The 19,307-nt window shown below is 40.8% G+C and overlaps 1 protein-coding gene across 2 annotated transcripts; it reads left to right on the top strand.

The window, feature by feature from the left end:
• The first annotated feature begins 6,008 nt into the window (after positions 1-6,008).
• On the top strand, positions 6,009-18,516 carry SKP1 (S-phase kinase associated protein 1). 2 transcript variants are annotated; one of them, XM_061423497.1, is made up of 6 exons: positions 6,009-6,097; positions 8,969-9,065; positions 12,976-13,049; positions 15,791-15,934; positions 16,881-17,021; positions 17,648-18,516. In XM_061423497.1, the coding sequence occupies exons 2-6, from the start codon at positions 8,969-8,971 to the stop codon at positions 17,681-17,683; spliced, it is 492 nt and encodes a 163-aa protein (XP_061279481.1). In that variant the 5' UTR covers positions 6,009-6,097; the 3' UTR covers positions 17,684-18,516. The 2 variants fall into 2 exon arrangements, with proteins under 2 accessions (XP_061279481.1, XP_061279482.1); XM_061423498.1 differs by lacking the exons at positions 6,009-6,097; positions 17,648-18,516 and adding an exon at positions 7,953-7,967 and having other exon boundaries at positions 16,881-17,048.
• The last annotated feature ends 791 nt before the right edge of the window (positions 18,517-19,307 follow it).

The raw sequence follows: 19,307 nt of genomic DNA, 5'->3' as shown, positions 1-19,307 counted from the left end.
ATCTCAGTCTTATGGGCAGGCCCACTCTGGCTTGACAGTCCTCCAGTCGAGCCTGTGCCCACAGCTCTGTGATGGTACTTGGTACAAATATGGATCAGGACATTTTCTCCTGTACCGTTTAAGTTGGATGCCCTTCTACTGAGAGCTTCCATGGCAACTTCCAGCGGGTGGGTCCATAGCCCTCCAGGGGAGACCCAGCGCATGGATTGGCTGTAATAGAATCAAGGAAGCCGACTAGTGGCCGTTCCCATAGTGTTGCCTAAGGCCTCAGTTAGATACTTCCACCCTGGGCAGATGAGACACAGGGGCCTTGCAAAACTTCCCACTTTCCTTCCCATTGTTTTTCAGTACTTTTGCAGACTGGGTTGTGGAAGGTTGGGTACCACGTGAAGGACAGGCTGTGGGCATGTGTGCTCAGTCACTCAGTCATGTCCGACTTCTACTCCATGGACTGTAGCCCACTAGGCTCCTCTGTCCATGGAATTTTCCAGGCAGGAATACTGGAATGGGTTGCCACTTCCTCCTTCAGGCAGTCTTCCTGACCCAGGGGTGGAACCCACATCTTCTGAGTCTCCTGTACTCTTCATGCAGATTCTTTACCACTTGAGCGATCTGGGAAGCCCTGAAGGGGAGGCTACAGGGGCTTGAAGTTCCATTTGGACTTGACTCTGGATCCATGCTAAGCACACAACATCCATTTTCATATACCGCCCCCCCCCAACTTTTAAATTGTTATGACTTGTATACAATACACAAATATGATTATAGCTCAGTAAATTTTTATATGTGCATACACCTATGAAACTACCACCTGAATCAAGTTAGGTAACTGCCAGCATCCCAGAGCTTCCCTCATCAGTACCTGCTTTTCCTGGCAAAGGGAACTATTATTCTATCTTCTCTCACCAACGTTAGTGTTTGCCTGTTTTTGGTCTTAATTTCAGTGGACTCATAAAATAAGTACTCCTGTGTCTACCTTCTTTTGGTCAACATTGTGAGATACATCCATGGTTATATAAGAGGTTTCTTTTTCATTGCTGTTTAGTGTTCCATTGTACAAAGATATAACAATTTATTTTTTCATTTAACAGTTGTTGGATTTATTATTTCTATTTTTTTCCCTCTTAAAAGTTACTGGGAACATTCCTAAACATATCTTTTGATGGACATGAGGACTTACTCATGTTGCAGATTAGTCCAGAATTGGGATTACTGAGCCACTAGGTATATGCATGTTTAGTTTTAGTAGATGTTGTCAATTTTCTGAAATATAGCAATTGGTACTCCCACCAGCTATGTGTGAGAGTTCCATTTGTTCCACATCCTTGGTAATACTTGGTATTATCATTCATGCTTAGCCATTCTAGTGATTGAAATAAGTTTCATAAAAATTCTGTGAGGTAGGTATTACCAAAAGCCCCATTCTACAGACATTGAAACTGAGGCTAGAAGGGAAGCCACATAGCCCACCCAGATCACACAGAATGTGAAGAGCAAGTAGGCAGCAGCGGATCTATATGATTCCTGTGCACCCTGGCTGTATGAGATTTTGTCAGAAAATTTGGGTGTGCCAAAATGATAGGTCTCTTTTTTATGTATAATTTTATTTATTTATTTATTTTTGGCTGCGCTGGGTCTTTGTTGCTGCTCTGGATTTTCTCTAGTTGTGGCGAATGGGGGCTACTCTCTAGTTTTAGTGTGTGGGTTCCTCATTGAAGTGACTTTTTTGTGGAGCATGGGCTCTAGGCCACTCTGGCTTGAGTAATTGTGGCTAATGAGCTCAGTAGTTGCGGCTCTCGGGCTCTAGAGCACAGGCCTAATAGTTGTGGTGCATGGGCTTTTTTGTTCTGCAGCATGTGGCATCTTCCTGTACCAGGGATTGAACCCACGTCTCCTGCATTGGCAGCAGAATTCTTTGCCACTGAGCCACCAGGGAAGGCTGATGGCTCTCATTACTTTCTATAGTACCTACTTCCATTTGACAGCAAAAATATAACCTGTTCATTTCAGACGGTTGTATGATCATTCAGTCATTTCAGGGGTGTGCTCAGTCAAGTTGAGGGTTTTGTCCCTCTTCTTCTATCCAGGGTCACAACTATATCCTGAGCTTATGTGATCATGGCATGGAGTGGGAGTTGAGGGGGCTGGAGATTGCCTGGTCCTTGGTCAACATCCATCTTCAACTGCTCATCGAGGCAGGTAGACTTGACCTCTACTAGCTGTGAACTGTCATCCTTGATTTCTACTGTGCCCACAGATATCTATGTTTGTCCATGGTCTCTGGCTTGGATTGTCCAGATTCTTCTAGGTTCATTTGGTTCTGTTTATTACATCCCACAACCTACTGTCTGCCTTTCTAGGCCCTCTTTGAGCAACTTACAGACCAAGCACAGATTCTCTTCACTCTCAGAGCTCCCAAACCTTTTTGGGGGGTCCTATTCTCCCCTTATCCCTGGGTAGAGGGGATTGGGGGAGGAAATGAGAAAGTCTCTTCTCAGAGACCCACCCCAGTAGCTAACTGTAATGCTCTCTTTGATATAATTTTTCCCCACCCCCATTCTTTTGGAAAACTGACTCTGGTATTATCATACCTTCTTCCTGACTCTGCTATTGCTGATGTAAAATATAAGATATGAGTCCTTCAGCCTCTTGGATTTTCACTGCTCCAAAAGAATTTTCTTGCTCTAAACAGCTTTGGGTTTCAAGAGTCCATTTTGCAAATCAAGATCCAAGAATTTCACTCTTTTTTTCTTTGCATTCAGCACTCTCTCCACAGGAGTAATAAGGAAGTCTTATTTTAGGTGATTTTAGATGGAAGACTTAAGAGTTTGACAACAGGGAAGAAGGAGGGGCTAAGCAGAGGAATGTGAGGCTTAGAGAGGTGAAATAACTTGCCTAAGGTTACATAACAGTCAACAGTGGCTGTGCTCACCACTCTATCAGGAGAGCAAGACTGAGAAAGTTGACACAGCAGGAGAGTACAGCCAGTGGATCTCTGACCATGAAGACTGTGTTACTTCTTAGCTTACATGCTGTCCTATGGGCTATAGGTAGTTGTCTGAGAAAGGGAATGTGATTGAATTCTGGGCAGGAAAATCTGATTTTAGATCCACTGAGAGGGCAGGTCTTCATAGGAATGCTGTCAACCCTTTTCAGCAGTGAAACTCTATTTACAAAAGGAGATCATCTCTAGAAATGAATTCACCATAAAAACCAGATTTTCCCACCTGGACTGTTTGAATCCCAGGGCTTTAGCTTCCCTGGAGGTATAATATGCTGGGTATGGTTAATCAGAAAATATTCCTGGCATTTGAGGATGGGGCTAAAATTCAATATCTGGTTACAGAAGCATAGCTGGTGCTGGAACCTCAGCCCTGCTCTGCAGTAGCTTTGTGACACTGGAAAAGTCCTTTCTCCTTCAAAGATCCTTTTTGATCACATGGTGTGTGGAGTAATTGAAGTAAGCATGAGACCTCAGCCTTCTCGATGCCACTGTGGAATCAGCAGAACTCCGCCTCACACCCCCATATTCCAAGGGGACTGTGTGGAGGCCAGTCCTTTCTGATCTGGTGATTATGTATATGTGCTAAGTTGCTTTAGTCGTGTCCGACTCTATGCAACCCTATGGACTGCAGCTCATCAGGCTTCTCTGTCCATGGGATTCTCCAGGCAAGAATACTGGAGTGGACTGTCATTTCCTTCTCCAGTGATTATGTATAAATGAGTGGAAATTCGTGTTCCCCAGCCTGTAGCTCACAGTCCTGCAACTGTCTTATCTCTCCTGAGTGGAGAGTAAGGTTGATTCAGAAAATGTGAAGCTAAATGAGTCACCCTTGACAGACACTGCTGGCCCCTTCTTAGCAGTGCTTCATCACTGAGTTCCTACCATAGTGGTTTCTCAACTTACCCTTTAAGAATCACTTGAGAGAACTTGTTCAAAGGCAGAAAAACCTGCCCCCAGGGAGTCTGATTCATTAGATCAAGACTGGCCCCAGGAATCCTCATTTTTCTTGACCTGATGCCAATTTTTTTGAAGTAAAGAAAATTTTGAATATGTCATACATTTATATGGATCAAAATCCAAAAGGTAGAAAGGGCATAAAGTGAAAATGACCGGTACCCTCTTCTCTCTTCACCTAGTTCCCCTCCCCTGAGGCAAACAACTACTTGTTTATCTTTCCTGAGATAATCTATGCAAGGATAGCTGTAAGAGTAATAAGATCTGCATTTAAAAAACAAGACTTTCAGGGAGTTCCCTGGTTAAGACTTCACCTTCCAATGCAAAGGGAGAGTCCCTGGTCAGGGAGCTAAAATACCACATGTCTCTGGCCAAAAAGCCAAAATAGAAACAATACTGTAACAAATTCAATAAAGACTTTAACAATGGTGTACATCACAAAAAATTAAAAAAAAAAAAAAAAAAAAGATTCTCTTTGTGATTCTAATGCTGAGGGAGCACAGACATACTTGGAAAAAGCATACTCTTACTTTATGCCAGGCCCTGTGTGGGATCTTCAGATTAGATGTGTGATTGGCACTGATTAGTATGCTCAACAAGACTAGCCAGTGCCACCTGGTATGCCGTAAGCAGGGGAGCAAAGGGACTCCAGTGGGCCTTGACTAGGAGACCAGAAACTGGAGCTAGTGAGGGCAGGGTTGTGCTGTGACAAAAAAAGTATGAGGCCTGCAGGTCCTTTGATCTTCCTGTCATCAGCTGTGGCACCTGGCAGACACTGGATACCACAGCTTGCAGACAAAGACCTGGTAACCCAAGGAGCTGCTTGGCCTCCCTGCCCAGTCCCATCCCACAAGAGCTGTGGGCCTCTGCTTTCTTTAGGGGCCCCTGTGTGGAAGTGTCTTTTGTCTCTTTGGCGTCAAGAATACCAGTCACGTGCTTGTTGGTTAGGTGAGCTGGCGCCTTGTCTCCTGGGGTGGGGTGGCTGTTGTTCCCTAGGCAGAGCAGGGTAGGGTCAAAGTCCCTGACTGGCGAGGGTGGGGGTGGGAATTTTCAGACTTATCCCTTTCCCTTAAGGGTTCAGTTCAGTTCAGTTCAGTCGCTCAGTCGTGTCTTAAGGGTTGGGTTCATCCAAAGCAAAATTATCAGGGAGCATCCCACACAAGTGTTCAGAGCGGGTTGGACTCTGGCTGCCTAGTTTGCTGCAGAGCTCTTCCCCATTCCAGTCCTCACCCCCACCCCCCAACTCCCGCCCCAGGCTCAATACACTTATGCAGAACGGATGTTCACCGGTTTAGACTTCCACTCTAGACTTGGGCTCTCCCTGGTTATTTTGGACTAGAGGCCTCTTCAGAAGTCCTTGGCAGGAAATACGGGTTAAGAGTATCAAAAACTCCTTGCACTGCCTCGTTCTGAACCTGTTCCCTCACAAATAAAAAAGGGAATAACGATATTTCACCATATGGATTATTGTGAAGAGTGAGGTAACTCATGTTAGGTTCAGGGGAGGGCACGGAGGCCCTAAGCAGAATCTCACAACGCTGCCTGCCAGCTCCATTCTGAGTCCCAGTTTCCCTACCCTGAAAGGGAGTCACAGCCCCTCCCAAACATCACCCACCCAAGAACACCTCTTCCTCCCTCAAACCCCCCTTCCCCACCTCTATCCCCACCCTTCTCCTCCCAGTTCACTCCCTTCCCCCTCCTTCCCCTACGCCCGTGGCTTTTAGGCTTTTCAAGACCTGGGTCTTTAATTCAGTTTAGGACACCCCCGCCTGAAGGACCCCTGCAGACCGTGATTTACCGCAGCCAGTTCGCCGTTCCTGTTTTGAGGAGAGCGAGCCGAGCTTTCGAGGAAGTGGGTGAGAATCAAGGCCCGCCGGACCTCGCCCAGCCGCGTCTCCACCTTGCCCGTCCCGTTGGCCTCCGCCTGCCGTCAGGCGATCTCGCCGGCCAGCCCCGCCGGTTCTGTGACGTCACGGGCCCCAGGGTCCTCGGCGCCTGCGCCCGCTCCTATAAAGGCCGACGCCGCGCCGCCCCGCCGCGCTGTAGTGGCCTTGTTCTCCGCTTTTCAGTGTTGCTGTTTGACGACGTTGCCCTGCTCATTTCAGCCTCCGGCCCGCCATCTCCTTGAGACCTACCACCGTAAGTGGACGCCGACGGGGCTGGAAGGGGCGGGTTGCGAGCTGGTGGTCATACCGTTAGGGCTTTGGCCAGGAGGAGGCGGGAGGCACCTGGGCCTGGCCTCACCTCAGGCCTGGTGGAACAGTTGTCGACCCCCATTCTCCGGGAGGTGCCAGCGGGCCCAGTTCTCCCACCCCTCGGTTCGACTCGAGGAGGCGGCCTCTAGTCGCGCGTCTTCACGGCGCCCCGGTGAGTGCCCGGCGGGCGGGAGGGAGAAGGTGCGAGTCGAGCCTGGGATTGGGCCTCCTCTCCACGGGGCGACCATCAGCCGCCGCGGTGTTCGGCTGCAGGCCCAGTCTGGGGCCGGGGGCCTCCCTTGTCCGTAAGCCTGCCGGCCCCAGGACCCAGGGCGAGGGTGGCGGTGGGGCTTTTAATGGAGTTCCAGGGGTTGTCGTGAGTGTGGGCGTGTGTCCATGTTTATTGTTTTGGTGTCCGGAGCGAGCGTGGCAGTGGTAGTCCGGGAACGCTGGATTCTTGGTTCACATCCTTTCTCGCCCGTGTATCTGGCGTCACTAGTCACCGGTCCTACCTAACTGCTGGGACCGAATCTTGACAGAGAGCCGCCTGCTCCTTCAGAATATTTCTGTTTTACCACAGCTAGGGATTGCTGAAAGGGTTGTTGTAATAGCAGATGCCATCGTCATAGTGGTGTGGTTTTTTAGGTGCGTTAATTCCAGGTGCCTGGCTTTTTTTTGAAAGGATATTCATTCCCTGCTTTGGTTCACTTTTTAATGGAGACTTCACGCTTAGATTTGGGGTCATGAATTTTTTTCATCAGAGCCTTATTATAGTAGAAGGTTTCTGTGTTATAGAGCAATGCAGGTTTCATTCTACCCCCTAAAAGGTGTTAGAATTTCGAGTCACTTAAAACAGGCTTTTCCCTCTTTTTCCTCTATAAAACCCACCTCATAGAGGGTGATTTAATTTACAAATACCGGAGCATAAGGAATTGAAGGAATAGTCTTGAAAGCATTTCAAACAAAATTTCATCCATTATTAAATTTTGCTCTGAATTCCAGATGTTTGACCCTAAAAAAATTTATTTGAGTATCAAGTTTAGTGTTACAAAGGGCATCGAATTACAGATTAAGCGATTGCTTCCTTGCTGTTGAGTAAGATCTCAACTCCTTTAAAAGTAACCTAATACACGAATTTGACTGTGAGTAAGCAGATCTTGCTGTTTATCGAAAGTCATTTGAAATATGCTTAAACGTAATTTTATCAGCTGTTTTGCCGGACTTGGGGTTGTCTAATAATTTTCACTCCAGTACATGGAAAGTAAAAAAAAACAAAGAATGTTTCATAATTAGAAATTGAACTCACATTAAAATACTTCTTTTGGGGATACCTTTTGTTAGCACCTTGTTACAGAGAAGGTCCTCTGCTCTGGGTCTTTACCCATGGAACTTGACAACTGTATTATTGGCAGGTACTGAGCAACATGGAGAAAACAGACATATTTGTGAAATGAAAAATGAAATCTGATTCTCTCCAACCATGGATGAGGGAGAGCTGGGTATTTCAATGGCTTGTTTTAAAACAACTTTACCTTTTTGCTTCCTTGTGCTAATTTGTCTCTTTGGGAAATGGGGATACTTATCTGGGGAAAGCAGAATGAATATTTTAACTGTTTTAATGGGTTTTAAGTCTTGGGACCTTAACAAAGGTTCAATCGGTGTTTTCAGTGTCAAATTCTATGTTTTTAAGTTGTAATGATGTCACAGGATTGAAAAATTTATACTTGAAATTGAAAGAGGTCTTGAATTTTTAGGGTCAGGTATTGCTGCCATTACCCTCTTCCCTGAACCACTCACCCAAAAATCTGAAGATGGTAAGAAATTGCTGGCTTAGAAGCTTAGAACGTTTCAATTTTAAAGAGGTTTTTTTAAAAAAAAATTTTTGTCAGAATTCAGCTCTTTTGAATTGTTTAATTTTATGTAAGAGGTGTCCTTTTCCTAATGACTCATAATTAACGTTGAGTTAATAAATTTTTTTTGGAGCAAATAATAGGTTATTACTCTGAGGATTTTGGAAGATCTTAAACTGGGGATACCTGGACAGTCAGTAATAATGAAAGATAAAAAGAAAATTTAAGTTAATTATGTTTAAGTCATTAGGACAACATCTGCTCATTAAATATTATATTCACTTGTATATGGTCTTGCATTGATCCAAACATAAGTATATCCTGATCTACTCTTTGGATCTGAACTCATTTTTCACTGATAAGTCTCACTGCTGGGAAAATTACTATCTTATTTGGTAGCTTTGGGAGGGATTGGGGGCAGGAGGAGAAGGGGACGACAGAGGATGAGATGGCTGGATGGCATCACTGACTCGATGGACTTGAGTCTCAGTGAACTCCGGGAGTTGGTGATGGACAGGGAGGCCTGGCGTGCTGCGATTCATGGGGTCGCAAAGAGTCGGACATGACTGAGTGACTGACCTGATCTGATCTGATCTCAGGTGTGCAGGTGGTTAATAGTGGCAGTTAACTATTCAAATAGGGGTAGTCAGTGAGAGCAGAAAGGCAGAGTCAGTAAGTCCATTTTAGATGTATTTTGCATCAGAATTATAAATTATTTATTCTAAATCTTAAACCAGTGAGAGCAGGTGTGAAAAGCTTCTGTACCTAGGAGTTATACTTAGAAAAAAGATTTCTACCTTTGTGTGCTAGCCTGTGAATAATCAGAGTGTTTACAGTGTTATATACTATAGGTCCTTAGGATTTTATGGTTAATGAGTTGGAAGGGCTCTAACAGGCTACAGTTGATGAAATGCCATATAGAAGTATTACCTCTTTTTCAAATTCGGTATGATACCTTTTTTTAGATGCCTTCAATTAAGTTGCAGAGCTCTGATGGAGAGATATTCGAAGTTGATGTTGAAATTGCAAAACAATCTGTGACCATCAAGACTATGTTGGAAGGTAAGTTTATTAGAAAACCTGGGTCAGGGGAAAGGGGAAGAAATATGTAGTTTGATATAACCTGTAAACATAGTCTGGAAGTAACATTCTGTCAAAATTGCTCAAGGGTATGAAGAGGTAAAGTTTTTTCTTTAAAGTATTAACTACATCTATCTGATAGAGGTCATTTTTTCAGCATTTTCTGAGTTAGTTTTTTCTCTTATTAAGTAGATAATATTGTAGGCTATTAATAATATGGAAATGATTTCCAAGACTCAGATAATGGCTCATTTCTCTTCCAAGTAAATTTGCATTCACATTTCTAATGGCAAAAACTAAAGCCTTTGTAAAAAGATACCTTATATATGGTAGTTAAATAGAACACCTTGTTTCAACAGAGGGAGTAAACTGAGTAGATTGTAAACCAAGTAAAAAAAAACCAAGGTGTTTTTTTTAAACCAAGTTTTCCCTTTTATTTTGTCATTCCTTTGAAACTGCAGAGCATGAACACTACATAAAGAAGGCAAGAAAACAAATCCTGAAGCGTTTTAAAACTTTTAACATGGATCTCTTACTAATATCATTGGGTTGGTAGACATCAATAATATATGCAGATACACAAATCAGTTTCTAGAACTGGTGGAGAAAAATACTTAAGAGTGGTAAAAATGTTCTTTAGTACAGTTGTCCCCATATCTGCAAGGGATTGGTTTCAGGACCCTCTGTGAATACCAAAATTTATGGATACTCAACGGTCACATGATATAATTAATGCATTAGTCCAAGCGATGCTATGGAAACATCTTGGCTGCTGTTATTCTTTAGGCTTGTGGAGAGAGTATAGTGTGTAGTCCTAGTGAGGTGATACTTCAAACTAGTAAAGATGTTTTGGCAGAGCATTCTGAGGTAAACTGAGACAGGATGTGTTTAAAATTTGAGGTTTTTTTGTTGGGGTTGTGATTGTGATGCTGTACTTGATAGAGCTGAGTAACAAGTTTGAGGGGAATGGAAAGTAAATGACTTTGAGCTTGAACATGTTGTGTAAGAGATTCCCTCAAAAGATCTTTGTAATAACCTACTGGTCAATTTACTGTTGGCTCTTGGTCCCTGAGTTATAGATCACTGGAGATCGACTTACTTTGTATGGGGTGTGTGTATGTGTGTGTGTGTGTGTAAGTAAATGAGATTGGCAAGGGGCCATATTGAGGCAGGGTGGGGTGTTAGGAGTGGAAAAGTCAGAAGTGGAGAACCTGGAGTAGGATTTGTGAAAGCCAAGGGAAAAGGGAGGATTATCAGATTGAAGACTGATCAGTTAGGATTTCAGAGATAATTTAGACTTCTAACAAGTCAGATACTAGGTGTGGTAGAGATGGAAGCTGAGAGGCAGAAGGTTTGTCTTCTGTTTTTTTAAAAAGAAAATAAAATCTGAACATACTTTGAGATTTTTCAGTTTTTTAGTTTGGCAATTGACAACAGTAATGTGGCACTTAACTATGTGGTTAACCAGTCCTGTACACTGGTTAACTTACATGGATTACTTCAGTTAAGTTGTAAACCCCTTGATACATCCCACAATCACTGTTCACCAAGTACGTGTTGAATGAATGAACTGTGGTATGGTCACATAGGAGTGTGAAAGCTAACCAAGTATTCCTAAAGGCAGATGAGTAAGGCTTTATCTAGAAGATGGAGAAACTGATACCAGAATTACTGCCTAAATACTTGGCTTTGGCAATGAAAGTGTTCTTTACTTCATCTTAGTTGGTGCCTGGCACCCTAATCGGTCCTTTGCTGCTTCAAAGAAGTATTTGCCAGTTAGAACGAACATAGGACTTCTTGGGTTTTCCATGTCAACTTTGATCACTGAAGCAAGTGAATAGTAGACAGCAACAGTTCATTTCTTCCCATAGCCTTTGGGCTTTGGAGGTGAATGGCTTCATCTAAAGTACCAGTGGTTTATGTAGAAATCTAGTCTCTTGAGGACTGGAGTGAATTGAAATGAAATCTAATCACTGTAAAATCAGAAGTAAAAGTGTCATGTGTACACATGAATTGACTGATTTCTTCAGGTCCAGGGTGTGGTATCAGGATACAAGTGTTTTTCAGACATTCTTGAAACTAAATAGCTTAAAGGAATGACTGTTGGTACTTGAGCCTTCTGTTAGCAAAAAAACATTGCAAATTCTTGGTTTAAGTGCTAGAGAAGTGGATCATTACAACTATAAGGCCCTTATTTCTAACATGAGTTAAGGCTTCCAAATAACATTTGTATCTTCTAAACAAGCTGGTTTTCTGCATTTCCTGTAATATGTTCACTTCCAAAACCACATGTATATTACATAGTAGAACTTCTTTCTCTCGCCTCTGATTTAAAAGTATTTCATACTAGTTCAAGAAAAGGGTAAGTGGTTTGATCCAAATTGAAATATTGTCATTTTGTAGTTTTACTCTCAGATGGGATCAGGGAAAGGCATTGGTGGAGAGCAGAGGGGAGATGAATGAATGCATGCATACAGGAAAATAGGATTCTTTTTGAATCTACTCTCATCTTTACCACTTGATTGGAGAAAGCTCATTGAGCTCCATGTTGTCAGGTGCATCATTTCAGTTCTCATCTATACTTACTGAGAGCTTCTGCCATTTGATCAGTCCCTTCTAGATTTGACATTCAGCATACTTACTACTTTCCTCACTCACATCCTATCTCCCCATTTTTAAAGCCTTCAGTTCTCCAGGATTTGCTTAATCATTGTACCTCTTCACTACATCAATACTCATTCATTCCTTGGTTACCTCAGCTAGTCTTATAGTGTTAAGAATGATTTACGCATCAATTCCCACCTACAGTTCTGATTTCTTTGGATATTTGTAGCTAATTCTTCACTGCCTAGGATAGCTGTAAATTAAGGACCCAGAAGTTTGAGCCGTGTCAGCATAACTGATCCTGTGAAACAACCAGTATAGCAATGCAGTAACTTTTGACTTAATCTTGGCACTGTTACACGTTTCTTTGGCAACTCTGGAAGACAGACCCATTTGGTTTGAAAAACATTCTTTCTTAGAATCTGAGTAACATAACAGACTTTAAGTTTTTTCTTTGGACCTCAGCATCCACTTTGGTAATCTGAAAGTTATGATGACATCTGGAAGCCTGTGTCCCCAACGTGCCATATGATGTTTAGTTGATACATTCAGAGAAACTTTTCGTCCAAAGAAATACCAAACAACTATTCTACCAAGAAACTGAGACACTGCTGTTCTTTGGAATAAGGTTTCATACTGAGATAATTCTGATATAAGATGCCACAAAAGAATGCTTTAAAGCTTGGGAATAGGAATAACATAATTTGGGAAAATCATTCACTTCCTGAGTCATTCCAGAAAAACCCTATCTTTTTAAAATTTTTGCCTTACAGAAATGATGAAAGACTTTTTTGTTATAGAAACCTGTATATTACTTTAATATTGAATCATACCAGTAAGTGTGGAGCTGCCTGCATTGTTTTTGTCAGTGGCTGCATAATCTGTTGTGTGTATGTGTGTGTATGTACATATTTGGGCTTCAAATTTTAACATAACATTCTGAGAAATAAAACAATAATTCACATTGTTTTATTTTCCTAAATGATCTCCATCTAGAGAGTTTGGTATCAAGAGTAAGGGTAGGAGTCTGGCTTTTATTTTTTCCCAAGTGGTTGCCAGTTATCCCACTTATTAAATCACTTTTCCTAATTAAGAACTCTACTTATATAATATTCCTGTATTTGTTAACTCACACATTTTTATATAGTTTTGGGTGAACTTGTTTTAATAAGTAAAATACTTTTTTGAGTCTTTCAGATAAACTGGTCTTGCAAATTACTTTTTTGAAACAGCCTGATTGTTATAATGGAGTTAGATAATAATGGCAACTCCCCACTTGTTTTCTTAGATTTGGGAATGGATGATGAAGGAGATGATGATCCAGTCCCCTTGCCAAATGTTAATGCAGCAATATTGAAAAAGGTAAGGAAGCAAACTATACATGTGAATACATACGTATCCTTTTTTTAATTAGCAATATCTTGGTGATCTTTTTATAGAGATATATAGTGTCCTTAAAAAAAAGCTATAGTAAGATTATGACTAAGGTATTTGTTTTGTTAACCAACCCTGTGAATATTTAAGATGTCTTTTTCATTAGCAGATTTGAATTATTGATATATGATAGTATAATGTTAGCAAAAAGGAAAATATTTTTGATTGCTTGTCTACTGAGTGGGTGTGCCTCAAAAGGAGTTTGAGAACATGATACGTGCTTTTTTTTGGTTTGTTTTTTTCTCAGTTGATCACCTTATCCTATGCATAAACATCCATCTACATATTAGTGTTTCAGGGAGTGTGGCTTCTTAATAGAGCCTGCTGTGTAATTAAAGGCTCTTCTGAAGAAACGGCATCCAGTTTCCATATTAGGGGGAAAACTGGCTAGGTTTAGAGATGGGAATAGTTGGTTCCAATTGGTCCCTTCTTAAGGAGTTTTCAGAGTCATTAACCATACACAGTTGGATTTTATGTGTTCTCTTGAGCTTGGCATGAGATGCAGCTATACTGCATATTTTTCCATATTCTCACTGTGATTGGCTGTTACCAGTCTTTTTAATGTCCCTAGTGTAGGTAAAAAGTGTCTTAAAATCACTATTCTGTGTTCTGTGTATGAATTTGACTGTACTGGGTATCTTTTAAAAATGGGATCATAGAATATTCTTTGTGTGTGGCTTATTTCACTTAGCATAATGTTTTCCAGGTTAATGCGTTTTATAGTCTAATAGACTTTGTAGGAGTTCTTAATGAATTTTTTTGACCACATGCTTTTTGTTCAGTCACAAAGTCGTGTCTACTCATTGCAACCTCTTGGAGCCTCCAGGCTCCTCTGTCCTACACTGTCTCTTGGAAAGAGAAAGAGTTCGTTGCTCAGTCATGTCCAACTCTTTACAACTTTGTGAACTGTAGCCTGCCAGGCTCTTCTGTCCATGGAATTTTCCAGGCAAGAATACTGAAATGGGTTGCCATTCCCTTCTCCAGAGACCTTCCCGAGTCAGGAATTGAACCCAGATCTCCTGCACTGCAAACAGATTCTTTACTGAGCCATCTGGGAAGCCCACTATCTCCTGGCGTTTGCTCAAATTCATGACTCCGTGATACTATCTAACCATCTCATCCTCTGCCGCCCCATCCTCGTTTTGCCTCTTTAATCTTTCCCAGCATCAGGGTCTTTTCCAGTGAGTCAGCTCTTCCGCATCAGGTGGCCACAGTATTGGAGCTTCAGTTTCAGCATCAGTCCTTCTAATGAGTATTCAGGATTTATTTTCTTTAGCTAATGAATATTCAGGGTTGATTTCCTTTAGGATTGACTGGTTTGATCTCCTCTCAAGAGTCTTCTCCAGCATCACAATTCAAAAGCAGCAGTTTTGCTGGCAAAGTGATGTCTCTGATTTTTAATACGCTGTCTGGGTTTGTCATAGCTTTTCTTCCAAGGAGCAAGCATCTTTTAATTTCATGGCTGCAGTGATTTTGGAGCCCAAGAAAATAAAATCTGTCACTGCTTCCACATTTTTCCCTTTTATTTGCCACGAAGTGATGGGACCAGATGCCATGATCTTAGTTTTTTGAGTATTGAGTTTCAAGCCAGTTTTTTCACTCTCCTCTTTCACCCTCACCAAGAGACTATCTGTCATTAGAGTGGTATCATGTGCATATCTGAGGTTGTTGATATTTCTCCCAGCAATCTTTATTCCAGATTGTGATTCATCTAGCCTGACATTTCACATGATGTTCTTTGCATACAAGTTAAATAAGGAGGGTGGCAATATACAGCCTTGTTCTACTCCTTTTCCATTTTTGAACCAGTTGCTCCATATCTGGTTCTAACTGTTGCTTCTTGACCCGCATACAGGTTTCTCAAGAGACAGGTAAGGGGATCTGGTACTCCCATCGCTCTAAGAATTTTCCAGTTTGTTACAATCCACATTCTCAAAGGCTTTAGTGTAGTTATTGAAGCAGCAGTAGATGTTTTCCTGGAATTCTCTTGCTTTCTCCATAAGGCAGCGAACGTTGGCAGTTTGGTTCTTCTGCCTTTTCTAAATTCAACTTGTATTTCTGGAAGTTCTCAGTTCACATACTGCCGAAGCCTAGCCTGAAGGATTTTGAGCATAACCTTGCTAGCCTGTGAAATGAATGCAATTGTACAGTAGTTTGAACATTTCTTTCTCATTTCCTTTCTTTGGGATTGGAATGAAAATTGACCTTTTCTGGTCCTGTGGGCTTTGCTGAGTTTTATAGATTTGCTGGTTGAGTGCAGCACTTTAACAACATCATCTTTTAGAATTTGAAATAGCTCAGCTTGAATTCAATCACCCCCACTAGCTTTGTTCATAGTAATTGTTCCTAAGGCCCACTTGACTTTCAGACTCCAGGATGTCTAACTCTAACCACACCACTGTGGTTATCTGGGTAATTAAGACCTTTTTTGTACAATTCTTCTGTGTGTTCTTGCCACCTTTTCTTAATCTCTTCTGCTTCTGTTAGGTCCTTACTGGTTTGCTGTTATATAAGATCTTCCATCCTCTAGGGTTGTGATTGTCAAGCTTGGCTACTAACTTTATTCAAGCTGACGTATAGCCAGTCCCTGTGTAGGAATGAACTTGCCCCAGCAGTTGGAAGTACCTTGTTATAAAATGCCACATAAGAATAAACTTTTTATGTTGTAGGTCATTCAGTGGTGCACTCACCACAAGGATGATCCTCCTCCTCCTGAGGATGATGAGAACAAAGAAAAACGAACAGATGATATACCTGTTTGGGATCAAGAATTCCTGAAAGTTGACCAAGGGACACTCTTTGAACTTATATTGGTATGTTTTTAATGCATAGTATAGGATATTTTTGGCATAACCTTTAGCACTTTTCATTTGTTACATTCATTGATACTGAATTTTAACTTTAAACTTGTGCAGTGCTATATTTAAACCTACGTATCGATAACCACGTTAAATGTAAATGGTCTATGGAGAGGGAGAATGGAGAATTAAATGTTTAATGAGGACAGAGTTTCAGTTTAGGAAAGTGAAAAATTCAGGAAATAGAAGACGGTGAGAGTTGCACAGCAGGGTGAATGTAGTTAGTGCCCTTGAACTGTGCAGTTAAATATGGTTAAAGTAATATGTTTTGTATTATGTGACTTTTTACCAGAATAAAAAGATGTAAATGGTCACCACAAGTAATTGGATAGAAAAATAAGACTTAGCTATTTTTACCAGAAAAACTCACTTTGAATATAAAGACACAATTAAGTTTATAAACGGTGGAAAAAATATGCTAACAGTAATAACCAAAAGAAAACTAGAGTGACTATATTAGATTTCAGGGTGAAGAATGAAAGGATTAAAGAGGTTCACTATATAATGATAAAGGATCTGTTCATTATTAAGAGGACATAGGAATCCTAAATGTTTTTGTACTTTTAAGAGCAGAATTTCTAGAAAGTGAAACAAAACCAGTAGAAGGATAAGTATGTAAATCCACAATCATAATTGTAATCTCAGTTGAGATCTCAACATCTGTTTCTGGTGAAACAGATAGACAGAATCCACAAGGATGTAGAAGATTAATGACAGCAGAATATGCTTTGAAGTGTATACTTCCAAGGTAGACCTGTTTTGGGCTTTAAGATTTAACAAAGTCTTTAATTTCTTAAAATTGACTAGCTTTTTAAGCTGAATTAGATGTTCATTTTAGTCACTAACTTTGGATTTGATTTAAAGCATCAAGTATATAATAAAAATGACAATTACTTTACAGGCAGCAAACTATTTAGACATCAAAGGTTTGCTTGATGTTACCTGCAAGACTGTTGCTAATATGATCAAGGGCAAAACTCCTGAGGAGATTCGAAAGACATTCAATATCAAAAATGATTTTACTGAAGAAGAGGAAGCCCAGGTAGGTAGCTAACAGCTTGTTCTTAATCACATGCTTTTAAAGAAACTAAAAACCCATAGCATGCTAGGAATAGAGGTGTTTATATCAAGAAGTCTTTACCTTACTTGAGGGAAAATAGGTCCCTTTGGTATGCTAAAAATATACTGGTGTCTTAGCCTAAGCACTTAGATGATACTGATCTTTTATAAGCATAACAACAATTAGTTCTTATAGTGCAGTTTGATGTTTGTTCCTTAGCAGTTACTAGTTTTGGACCTGGGACCTTACATGTAAACCATCAGTATTTTACTTCAGAGGAGCAGGCCCTATGGATTGTATGCCAGGATAACTAGTGTACTGAGAAGAAATGAATAGATCAGAATGATTTTGTTGACACAGGTCATGACTAAAGCTGTAATTGCCAATTGTCTTTGCTTTTTTTGATAATTTCAGCAGGGCACAATAAAAAAACTCAGGAAGGAAAGAATGGCAACCTGAAAGTATACTCTTATTAATCTGTTTTTTTTTTTTTTTTTACTAGTTTTCAGTCTGTCTTTCTAACCTACCTCACAGGCTATTGATGAATCATTAGGTAGTGGTTTTAGTAAAGACTACTTAAGGTACTTCCTTATATGTGTCTCTTCTAGGTACGCAAAGAGAACCAGTGGTGTGAGGAGAAGTGAAATTTCGTGTCTAACGCTGTAACACTGTAAGGATTATTCCAAATACTAGTTGCACTGCTTTGTTTATAATTGTTAATATTAGAAAAAGAGTCAACAAATGCAGCAGCAAGTCAATTGTATCAGCAGAATGTTGTCCTCATTGCATGTGTAGTTTCAGTACAGTTCCCAAACTTAAGGCCCAGTTTCTTCTAGTGTGATTGAAAGTTTCTTTTCTTTGCTCTGAATAAAATTGAACTGTGGGTTCCCTATAGAAAGTGGCATTTTGGGCTTTCCCTTTTTGTAAAGCAATTTCTGCCTAGTTTATTGTCCAGTTAATTTTAGTTCAGTGACTTTTAAAGTTGGCGTTGTAAATAAAGCAACTTGCAAAAAACCTTCTGAAATAGAATTTAACAACGTATTATCTTTATTCAACTGGAAACTGGATAAAGGCTACTTGAGGTAAATGCTTTGAGTGGGGTTATCAGAGTGTCTTTAATCTTCCTGGAGGAGTAAGTACCCCTGGTATTCATTAGCCTGTATGTAGCAGGGCTTCCTTAATTGGGTCTGAGGGCTTATTTTTGCATTTTTAATCCTCTCAGCTTTGAAGGCTCAGTTACTACTCAGTGGTTTGGGAGGAGATATAATAATTAGTTTGCTAGCTTTTCAGTTAAAAAAGATAGCCTATATGGTGTGTCATCTTTTTATAATCAGTGATCCCATGTGGGGGAAACTATTCATACTACTTGCATGTAGAAAATAATTTAACCTTTAATGTTAAAATGTGTGGCATAACCCAGAAAGCATCCATCATGAATGCAAGATACTTTCAATAAAGTTACCTAGTAGGTAGTAAATGGTTTGCTTTTTGTGTATTTAAATGTTTCTCTTTACTTAATATTGAAAGAGTTAAATTTGTGTGTGGTTGTTTAGTTGGAAAAGACTTGGAGGCAGTTCTTGTCCTAGTTCTCTGGAGGCTGCTTACATAACTAAGGTTCTGATAGACTTCTGCCTCTTCTAATTGTCATTGATACCATTCAGGGGAACCACTGGCTCAGTTTTTTACTGGTGTACTCCAAACTGCTCTGCTCTGGTTTCCAGCCTCTCACCTACAGTTGAATTAAGTTTTTCTTGGTAGTTTGAGATAGCTCACAAATTTTTAATTTTCTTTCTTCCTTGTGCTCCCTGTTCTTCTTACTTTAGAATTATCTGTATTCACATGTAGTTTTAATGTGTTCCCTTCGTGTAGCTCTTGTGGCTCAGATCATTACTAAACAGTAGTTTGCCTTTATTTCATCTCTTATTTGTCTCATATCTACCTCTACAATAGTGTGTGTGTGCTCAGTCATATCTGACTCTTTGTGACTCTATATAGCCTGCCAGGCTCCTCCGTCCATGGGATTCTCCAGGCAAGAATACTGCAGTGGGGTGCCATTTCCTTCTCCAGAGGAATAATTGACACACCAAAGACTACACCTGACCAAAAAGCCTAAAATATTTACTCTATGGCCCTTCACAGAAAAAGAATGCCAACCCTTTGATTACTTCTGGATCCCTGATTCCCTTTACTCAGGAATTAAGCTATTTTTCCATTTGTGCTGGTTTTAGTGGGGAAGGTAGCAGCATTCAGTCTAGCTAGAGTATCTCA

This window comes from Bos javanicus, chromosome 7 (genome assembly GCF_032452875.1).
Source record: "Bos javanicus breed banteng chromosome 7, ARS-OSU_banteng_1.0, whole genome shotgun sequence".
NCBI classification, from domain to species: domain Eukaryota; kingdom Metazoa; phylum Chordata; class Mammalia; order Artiodactyla; family Bovidae; genus Bos; species Bos javanicus.
The sequence above is the reverse complement of the archived record's forward strand: the minus strand, read 5'-3'. Positions and strand labels throughout refer to the sequence as shown.

What these genes read in the sequence shown, in the direction of transcription:
- SKP1 (XM_061423497.1), top strand. Translation starts at nt 8,969, where the DNA reads ATGCCTTCAATTAAGTTGCAGAGCTCTGATGGAGAGATATTCGAAGTT. An exon ending in CATCAAGACTATGTTGGAAG is followed by an intron (nt 9,066 to 12,975) that starts GTAAGTTTATTA and finishes TTGTTTTCTTAG; the next exon opens with ATTTGGGAATGGATGATGAA. An exon ending in CTGAAGAAGAGGAAGCCCAG is followed by an intron (nt 17,022 to 17,647) that starts GTAGGTAGCTAA and finishes TGTCTCTTCTAG; the next exon opens with GTACGCAAAGAGAACCAGTG.